General features: G+C 42.4%; 1 protein-coding gene across 1 annotated transcript; it reads right to left on the bottom strand.

The window, feature by feature from the left end:
* Positions 1–3,666: 3,666 nt before the first annotated feature.
* Positions 3,667–8,321, bottom strand: LOC147904276 (putative pentatricopeptide repeat-containing protein At3g15130). The gene is made up of 5 exons (XM_087385172.1): positions 7,663–8,321; positions 6,628–7,584; positions 5,958–6,438; positions 5,433–5,789; positions 3,667–3,780 (listed from the first exon to the last, which is right to left on the bottom strand). Exons 1-5 carry the CDS (start codon positions 8,319–8,321, stop codon positions 3,667–3,669), a joined length of 2,568 nt encoding a protein of 855 aa, XP_087241298.1.
* Positions 8,322–11,005: the final 2,684 nt, after the last annotated feature.

An 11,005-nucleotide genomic window follows, 5' to 3' on the forward strand; every position in this document is an offset into this window, starting at 1 on the left:
CTTCCACTAGAAAAGAAGGCCATAGCAAACAAATGGGTATACAAAGTGAAATACAATCTAGATGGCAGTATTCAAAGATACAAAGCCACACTAGTTGCAAAAGGATTTGCACAGCAATATGGTTAGTACTATGATGAGACTTATGCTCTAGTAGCAAATATGGATTCCATATAGTTCTTAATATCACTAACGACACTTAGCAGATGGAATGTGTATCAGCTCGATGTCAAGAATGCATTTTTCAATGGTACCTAGACGAGGAAGTCTACATGCAACAACCAGCAGGTTATGTTGAACCAGGAAAGGAGAATAAGGTTTGCCATCTCAAGAAGAGTCTACGGCTTAAAGCAAGTACCCAGAAGTTGATACAGTAGAATCGACAAGTATTTTGTTGATCTGGGATACATGAAGTCCAATGCAGATCATACTCTCTACTACAAAGTTCAAGGGGAAGACATTACTATTGCACTTTTGTACATAGATGATCTAATTGTGACAAGAAGCAAGGATAGCTTCATCAGAAAACTAAAACAAGACTATCTGCAGAGTTTGACATGAAAGATCTTGGACTTATGCACTACTGTCTTGGAATTGAGTTCTGGAGAGATTCAGATAGCACATTTATGAGTTAGCTCAAGTATGTTGATAGTCTCTTGAAGAAGTTTCATATGGCAGATTGCAAGATTGCAGCCACTCCCATGGAACAGAGTTTGAAACTGACTAAAGATTCAGAAAATCCTACAGTCAATGACAGGTACTACAGGTAGCTCATTAGATCTCTTATATATCTGACTATCACACGGCCAAATATTTGTTACGCAGTAAGCTCGCTTGCATAGTGTATGGTGGCAATAGTCTCACTGGAATGCAGCCAAAAGAGTCTTGAGATATATCAGAGGTACAAGACAGCTTGGGATAGAATACAGAGGAAGTCATCCATGGTTGCATGGATACTGTGACAGTGACTATGCCAAAGATCATCAGACCAAGAGATCGACACAGCGATATGCATTTTTCCTTGGTCAAGGTGCTATATCATGGTTGTCAAACAAACAACCAACTGTTTCTTTGTCTTCGACTGAAGCAAAATATAGAGCACTCACTACAGGTGCATGTGATGCTATATGGCTCAGAAGACTATTGTCAAAAACAGATTACTTTGATGAGTCAAAGCCAACAACAATATACTGTGATAATCAATTGGCTCAAGCATTAGCCAAGAATCTAGTATATCACTCTAGGACAAAGCACATTGATGTCAGAGAGCACTTCATTAGAGGTGACATCACACTACAACATTGTGATAGCAAAGAGAATGTTGCAAACATCTTTACCAAACCACTCGGTCAAGAGCTTTTCGAGAAACACCAATTAGCTCTTGGTTTGACACAGAGGAAGGACATTCCCATTAAAGGGGTGTGATGGAATGTAATGTTCCGTCCTTCTTCGATTCCCCAGAATCATCATCTTGAGGGAAGGCCTACTTCATGATGTTGATCTTGAGGAAAGGTGTTGAGAGTTCACGCTCAACATCATGTGATCACGTGTGCATAGCACCATCATGTGATCATATGTGCATAGCACTAACCCAATAAAGTGCTATAAAGGAAAGGGTTAGATTCCCTAACCCTAACCCTAACCCTAAATGGGTTTGTATGTATTCTATTTTTTTCAACTAATCTAGTGTACAGTTAGTCATTTGTGGTGTGCTCTCTAGCTATGCCCTCTCTCCTCATCCCACTCTTCTCCTCTCCCCTCTTCATATTTTGTCAAAGACCGCACTAATGCATAAATTTTCTCATGCTGGATCAAAGGTGGTGATAACTAGATCCAAGGGTGGTACAATGCAGCATAACTGAGCTGATGCTAGAATGTCATGAAGACTAATGTGCTGATTTGTACTGCTCATGGAAATTGTGTCCAAGGTATGCTCTGTGTCAGAGGTGAAAGCATCAATGATGGATATTGGAATGGAATCACCTGAAGAGTTGAATGAATTGTGGCATGTATCTCTGCATGCTACAAAAGTTTTGAGTGCACTCATATTCAAGGACTTACCTGCTAAATAACTTCATGATCACTAATGGACTCTTGCTGAGTATATGCATCTGATGTGACAATAGATGGAGTCGGATCCATGCATGAAGATGATGGCTGTGCATCATAAGAATCAGACTCTGCTGATGTAGATGAGACAGCAGCCTATCTTCTGGGTTTCATTCCCAAAGGCGAAGGATGACCCACACCTTAAGAGGGGGAAATGCGGGTTATATATAGGATCATAAGTTGTACTCATCGTTAGCCCGACTGGAGAGAGAGTGCTTCTACTTACACATTTAGGACCCTCGGACCAACGCTCTCCTTTTCGACTCCCTGGTCCTTCCAGCAAGCATTTATGGTAGCCCCTGGTGGGGGCTGGATCTCTTGGATATTCATTAGGCTAGGGTAGGGTTCTCATATTACCACTAATGATATGTAGTAAACCGTCAGTTCCCCACCAAATCATTTAGGCTGAGTTTGGGTCATCTCCACTGTAGCTTGATGCAACATTCTAGGTTATCACATATCTATACCCTGTCAGAGGGTATGGTGACTGCACCTCATGCCAACATAGACTACCATGGCTAGCACTATCCTCTTCTATGACTTTAGCAGCTGAGGGTGACCAGAAATTTTGGAGTGCACACACTTGCAGGTGGTTTGAGAGATTGGGATTCCCTTTAGCTAGAGTTAGAATGTGCAGGTCCCCATCCACCACTCATTGTAGTAGACGTTTAGCTAGAGTTAGTGGGATATGTGCAGGGGCTATATAGGTCCCCATCCACCACTCATTATACACTTGATGTGACATATAATCCTATCTACTCACTCATCCTTGCTACTACATCCTACTCTCTCTCTCTCTCTCTCTCTCTCTCTCTCTCTCTCTCTCTCTCTCTCTCCTACCCCTTCTTCCTTCTCCCCCTGATTCTCTCTCCCTTCTACTCTTCTAGTCCCTTTCTCTAATTTGCCCCCTACCTCTTTTCTACATGCCCAATACCTCTTCTCTACATTGGTATCAAAGCTCCAACCTTGCTTCCCTCCTTTTCACCTCCATTTTGAAATTTTCCAGCAGCATACCAACGCCAAAATCCATGGGCGGACAACCTCCAATAGCAGCACAAGGCTCATGGACCCACGAATCCAACAGTTGACGAACAATGCATGCTCTGCGGAGCAGCAAGGCTATACAACAATGAGCCAATGCATCTGTCTCACGACTCATATCATTATGCAATGATAAGATCACTAGGCACGTTTTCTAAGCACCATCAACGTTCTTATGGTGAAAGAGTAGCAATGATGCAAAGCTCAAAAAATGCTGAAGCAGAGGTCCTAGAATGCTTGCTAGAGGGCTTTCAAATCCATATCTTGGCATAGCATCTACAATGTCAACTGCTGTGGAGCGAGCTGGATTGTTGTAGTTGCTACTGTGGGAGCAAGGATTGAATCCCTCGTCACCTTCTATGAAGCTCCTACCAGGTCATATCTACCATACCCGAAGCACCTTAGCGCTGCTTAGCGCCGCCACCTTGAAGTCGACACGACACCATCGTACACAGTGTTACACCCAAGTTGCCACACCATCAACTTCAGATGCCCCATGTACTATGAGATTCAAGGCCGCTACCATTGTCTCTTCAGAGATGGCCTTTGAGATTCCTTTCCCGATTCCTCTCTTATCCAGCTTAGAGATGCTTGGCCACCTTCATCCATGAGGCGATTAGGCATAGAGAGCACCTACTCAAATTGCAAAGACAAGGTCAGGACAAATAGACAGACTCGTCTCAGAGTATACTTATGGAGTTCCTCTAGCCAGATCACATAGACCACCAGATCATAGGTGGTTGGCGAGATAGAGATCCAGAGCCAACGACATAACACACTCGACAGAGGACGGATGCACAAATCACGCTTGGGGACATCCCATCCATGTTCAGGACCGTAGGGTTACAATGGCCTTTGTCAAATGCAAAGCCATTGTTAAGAGGCCACGATGGACCGGATCCACGGATAGCCGACAGGGTTCTATCTCTGATCTCTTACCAACACAACCCCACCCACCACCGGGTCCATCATGATCTCCCCTTTTGGCTTATGTTTCCGCTGTATCTGGCCAAACTTAGCATTGGATTAGGATGACGATGATGATGATGATGATGATGATGTTATGACTATGCAAAATACTTAGCATGGGTGATGATGCTCGTTTAGTAGCTCCACCCTTTCAACTCATTGTATCAGGATTTTCATAGTCTCATAGACCCATCCGTTACTTTAATAAACTCTCTCTCTCTCTCTCTCTCTCTCTCTCTCTCTCTCTATATATATATATATATATATGTATATATGTATGTATGTATGTATGTATGTATGATCTTACCATCAAGGTAAGGTTTCTCTAATTTTGACCAAGTGTGGACCACTTCACACATTTCTATGTAATTTACCTGGGTAAAACATGTATTTTAGTGGCAGTGGAGATGGTTTATTGTAACTCGAAAGTGTCAATATATGGGTGCATTCTGTGTGTGACCTTGTGTGGCTTTACTTGGGTTATGAGCTTTGAACCAGTGGTCAAAGATGGAATGTTAAATTTCTTGATGTGGGTTGAAAGCTGATAGGGTGCCCACAAGGCTGACCATGTTGGCAAGCCACCAAAGACAGTATGGACAATAGACCTGGGGTCTTCATGGTGACTCAGGATTCTGCAGTCTGTGGGAGCTGTCAGTTTTGGTTGGGTAGAGATGGATCTCGCACACTTGGTATTGAGACTGATCGACAGGTTCTTAGTAGCATGATGCAACTTGTGTGTTACAAATCCACAAAATTCACGAAAAATTTTTGAAGAAATGGAAGAGCTTTCAAGATATGCTGATTTTGTTCAAACTGGAGAGTTGACTCAACCAACCCCAGATTCAAAAATAACAGCAGCTTGTTTTTAGCAGCACATTCACCATCTCACAAGGCAGCTCACTTAAGAAATCATGATCAGACTCTTATTTTCCTCCTCAAAGTTGCACTTGCCGTGCATCGTAGTGGGACATTGGCTACTGTACATGCATACTATCACCCGTATTTCCCACTAGTACACTTTCCTTCAAGACATGAAAGCAGTTTGCAACTATGACAAACATACTTTGCTGCTCTGTCCTTGATATAATCATTTTGGCCACATAAAAGTTCGCATTGTTGGCAGCACATAATGATGTTTTAATGGTATATCTCATTAGAGCACATATGATAGCCAGCTTCTCACTGTGTCGACATTTGCATCATCAGAAAACACCTTCCTCCCGTGTGGGAAAGATCTTCTAGCTTTACATATATACATTCTTGGTTAGGGAATAACTTTTATCTCCCACTATAAATTTATGCACAATTCCACCAACGTCATTCCAACTCTTCCATGCTTGTTCTTTCACTCTCATTGCCTCAACCGTCTTCTCATCCTCCTGCATGTGAGCATCAGCATAGATGTTAGACATCAAGACATATGCTGCAGCATCTTTTTTATCCAATCGTACTGCATATTCAAAGGCCCGTCTTCCAAGCTCAACATTACCCCATTTTTGACAAGCACCCAAAACCGAATGCCACACTGCAAGATTAGGTTGAAAAGGCATTTTCTCTACCATGGTGACTGCCTCATGTAATTGTCCTGCACGGCCAAGTAAATCTACCATGTAAGTGTGATGCTCAATGGTTGGAGTGATGCCATAGTAATTGTTCATGGCCTCAAAGTACTTCTGCCCAGTTTCCACAAGACCCGCATGACAGCATACAGCAAAGATGCTAAGGAATGTCACCCTGTTTGGCGATACGCCTTCTCCTCTCATTCTCTCAAGCATATGGAAAACACTGTCACTTTCTCCTAGCTGGGCATACCCTGCAATTAGTGCAGTCCACAAGACTACATCTCGAACTGGAAGCTTGTTAAACACTTCACATGCTTTTGCAAGGGAGCCACATTTGGCATACATATCTACTAAGGCACTGCCGACAACAAGATCTCTTTCCAGGCAATTTCTTGCAATCTTAGTGTGTATTTCTCTACCCTTGTCTATAGCTCCTATGATGCCACATGCTTTCAAGCTGCTAACAAATGCGACAGCATCCGGAAACACACCTTCCAGTTGCATCTCTTCAAAAAAGTTTAGTGCTTCCTCACCAAGACCATATTCAGCATATCTTGTAACCAGTGCAGTCCATGAGATCGCATTTCGAACCGGAAGCTTGCTAAACACTTGACGTGCTTTTGTAAGCAAGCCACATTTGCTATACATGTCAAGCAAGGCGATCCCAATGCGAGGATCTCTTTCTAGTTTCTGTTTGGCGATCTCAGCATGTATTTCTATGCCCTTATCTATGGCTCCCATGCTGGCACAAGCTCTCAAGCTGCAAACAAACGTAACAGCATTTGGAATCACGCCCTCCAGTTGCATCAATATGAAACAGTTTAGGGCTTCCTTGGCAAGCCCATGGTTAGCATATCCTGCAACTATTGCAGTCCACGAAACTACATCTCTAACTGGCAACTTGTTAAATACTTCCTGTGCTTTTGCAAGCAACCCACATTTTGCATACATGTCAACCAATGTGCTGCCAACACACGGATCTTTTTCCAATTTCTTTCTGGCAATCTCAGCATGTATTTGTATGCCATTGTCTATGGTTCCTACGCTCCCACAAGCTTTCAAGCTGCAAACTAGAGTGATAGCATTTTGAGAGATCCCCTCCAGTTGCATCTGCTTGATGCTGTCCATCGCTTCCCTGCCAAGCCCATGTTCAGCATATCCTGCAATTAATATGCTCCACGAGACAACATCTCGAAATGGCAGCCTGTCAAACACTTCTTGTCCTTTTGCAAGTGACCCACATTTGGCATACATATCAACCAAGGTGTTGCCAACAGAAGGATTGCTCTCCAATTCCCGTCTAGCAATTTCAGCGTGGATTTCTTGGCCTTTGTCTATAGCTCTTATGCTGGCGCAAGCTTTCAAGCTGCAAATAAACGTAACATCATTGGGAGACAGTCCTGCCACTTGCATCTGTTTGAAACAGTTCAGAGCTTCCTCCCCAAGTCCATGTTCAGCATATCCAGAGACCAGTATGTTCCATGAGACGACATCTTGAACTGGAAGCTTGTCAAACACTTCCTGCGCTTTTGCAAGCATGCCACCTTTGGCATACATATCAACCAGGGCATTGCCAACAAAGGGTACTTTTTCCAACCCTTTTTTGACAATCACTGTGTGTATTGCTTGGCCCTTCTCTATAGCTCCTGTGCTCCCACAGGCTTTCAAGTTGCAAGCAAACGTGACAGCATCAGGAGAGACACCCTCAAGTTGCATCTGTTGAAAACAGTCCAGTGCTTTGTCACAAAGCCCATGTTCAACGTATCCTGCAATTAGTATGTTCCATGAGACTACATCTACACCTGGCAGCTTATAGAACACTTCATGTGCTTTTGAAAGGGAGCCACGTTGGGCATACATATCGATCAAGGTGTTGCCAAGGAAAGGATGTCTTTCCAACTGCTTTCTGGCAATCTCAGCATGTATGTCTTGGCCCTTGTCTATGGCTCCTATGCTCCTGCAAGCTTTCAAGCTGCAAAGAAACGTGACAGCATTCGGAGAGAGACCCCCTATTTGCATTTGCTCGAAGCAGTTCAGCGCTTCCTCACCAAGCCCATGTTCAACATATCGTGAGATTAGTATGTTCCACGAGACTACATCTCGAACTGACAGCTTATCAAACACTTCACGTGCTTTTACAAGGGAGCCACATTTGGCGTACATATCAACCAACGTGTTGCCAACGAAAAGATCTCTTTCCACTTGCTTTCTGGCTACATCAGTATGTATTTCTTGGCCTCTTTCCACATCTTTTAGCCGAGCACAAGCCTTCAGTAAGACCACAAACGTATAGTTGCTAGGATGCACGAAATCGTCTTGCATTTTCTGGTATAGACTAAAAGCATGCTGTGATTCCCCAGATTCTATATAACTCACGATGAGAGAGGTCCAAGAATACACATTCCGATCAACTAACCTTGTAAAAACCTGCTGAGCATTACAAATGCTTCCACATTCCAGCAAGATTGAGACGAGGTAGTTCCCAAGGAATTTATGAGCTTCCAGCCCACTTTTGCACATGTAGGCATGCAACCGTTTGGCATACGCTAGATTCCTGTTTTTTCTGCACTCCTGAAGGATGCATAAAAATTTATCAACCGAAGGCAGCTGGGCCGTTCGTTCGAAAGAATCTAAAGTCAGCATCTCCAAGTCTTCTGCTTTATTTTTATTCACACGAATATGTAAGACATGTCGGACTCCTTTTTCTCGCACATGTCTTTAGCCCAGTATTTTTAATGCTTGAAATCTGCCCCTGGATTTCGCTCTTAACCACTAAGAGAGATCCCTGAAATAAGTCTCCTGCCTTATGGGGTAATTGAGCTATCTGCGAAGAACGATGCAATGAAAACCAATTGCCAGGAGAGTGGCGATGCATGAGGGAGAAATTGGAAATTGAGAGGCGTAATGGAAGACTCCTCGTTGGCTGAGAAGGGGATGGTCCTCCAAGGGCATGGATCGACCGAGCAAAACTATGCTCAGGCCTCTCGACTGGTGACTTGACTGGGGCCATAAGGTTGCAAGTCGATGGCAACACGAGACGCTTATACAAATCGATCTTATAAAGACAAACTAGAATGCTTTGCCACCTCTGCTAGAGAGTAGGCCAGATGATCTACCGGCTTAGAATGTGCCACATGGCTTCATAGGATTTTAGTGCTGGCCAAGTAACTAGAAGGGTGACAAACTAGCAGCACAACATGATTGCACAACAATCATCACCTAGCATCTTCTCGGAGGAGGAGAAAAGAGACCTAGTTCTTGCACGCATGGGACCTCTAAGCAGCAACATACCCATGTGCTTTCAATATTTGCTTACCACCACTCCACCTAAGCTTCTCAAGAACTCAAAAAATGGTGGTGCAACACTCCCACCTAGTGGTTTGAGTGTTGGGCTGCCAACCCTCAGGTCATGGTGGGTTTACGTCTTGGAGGCTCCGGCATAGAGTCTTAGCTTGCCGTTTTGTTTGTGAGTGCCACAACTGTGGACCCATTGTCCACCCGTCCAGGGCAAGGTGCCCCTCAATAGGACCACGCGTTCAAAAAATAAATAAATAAATAAATAAAGTAAAACCACATCAATTTTAAGCATGTGTATTACAATGTGCTAATTGCAATGAATCTAACATACCTGCAATAGGCACCTCTTGAAACTTATCTTTCAAGATCTTTCTAGATTCTCTCCTTTCTTTTTTCAATGACAGTGTGGGAACTCAATCTTGAAGATTCCTTGAGCAATATCCGTCAATTTTCAAAAATGGAAACAACATAATAAAAGGTAAAAGTTGTTTGTTGCATGCCTATACCCATATAAAAAGAGCTTAATAATCCATCCATACCATCTCTCAAATGAAGGATCATGATATTCTTATTACAAAAAGCTATTCCATTATTATCCAAGCATGCTTTGGGATATCTAACCGCTATGGACAATGGTTCTCCACCAATCACACAAGATAATTTGGAGTATTTAAACCTTGATGGCCATAATTATTATTGAAAACAGGCAACCAAAGGCACCTTAACTTACCAAACTTAAAGAAACACCCGTATGCATGTACATTTGATCAATTCTTCAATCTATGACAATGCAAATGGGGCAAACTCTTGAGTTGATATAACTCCTTGTACTTCGTAGATACTTGACTAAAAAATTATGCTTACGAATCATCTTACATTTCAAGAAAAATTGTGAAATGGAGAAAAACATTGCAAAATCGCAAAATACACTTGTTTGCCATCCTTTGGGACTATGGTGGCATAGCAATTGGATGATCGATAGGCATTGACTAGTACTTCATGGCGCCCAAATGCCCCTTAAAATGTTTACTACATAGTAGGTAGGGATACACTATTCATGGTATACATACTCACCCCTTCCTATGTCAATTTTTTAAAAAATTTTAATCATCATAAAATTTGTTTAGCCATAAATGATTTTATGATTGACAAAGTGTGAAAATGAATCTAAGGTTGCATTAAAAGGGTTTATAAGGTCTCATGTTTAAGATGTGAAACTAAAATGGCTCAAAAATCCTATCTAGATGGTATTAGTATTGAAGATTTTTTCCTTTTTTGAAATTAATACAAACAAATTAAAAATTTGAAGATTCATTGTTTTTGTGAATTCCTTAGGAATCCTTAGAATATATAATCCCTTTAAAAGATAATTTGACATTTTGTTTAGGGATGTTTTAGAGTCTCTTCAAATAGATGGCACAAGCCCAAATAATATCCTTTATACAAGAATGAATTTCATGTAAAACATGGATTTCTAAAGAAAGAATACCTTTTCATTTTCAAATCACATTTACTCTCAGACAACAGGCTTGGTGTCTCTGACACTATCTTAGGAGCTTGAATCCTGTTGGAACACTGAAAGGAAAGAGTAGAGTGGACACAAAATCAGAATACTTGCTTATGGAATGAAGAAGAGTGAGGTCCTTAAGTAGGCACCTCATACAAGGTCACTGACATCACTGATGACCTCAGAGCTCCACAATCATCTCCTCAATCTGCTCCTAGATTCTCTCAATCATCCTATGTGGCTCTCCACCACCTAACTGTGCTTGTGGGCACCTAACTGTGCCTCTAGCACTCACACATAGAAACATAAGGTGTGCCTGAGGCATACACCTTGAGATATCCCAACAAACCCCCCCTCAAGGAAATGCCTCAGGCTATGTCAAGGATACATCTAGTCTCATAGTTTCTCATGCCATCTCATGGTGGTCAAGGATAAATCTATGGCTAGGTTCTCATGCTAGCAAGGGTTCCCTTGGGTGTAAGGTAAACAAAAGGGATACAAACAGACCTTCCAATGGTTATCT

This window comes from Dipteris shenzhenensis, chromosome 2 (assembly GCF_047967505.1).
Source record: "Dipteris shenzhenensis isolate YYH24624 ecotype China chromosome 2, Dip_SZ_1.0, whole genome shotgun sequence".
Taxonomy (NCBI): domain Eukaryota; kingdom Viridiplantae; phylum Streptophyta; class Polypodiopsida; order Gleicheniales; family Dipteridaceae; genus Dipteris; species Dipteris shenzhenensis.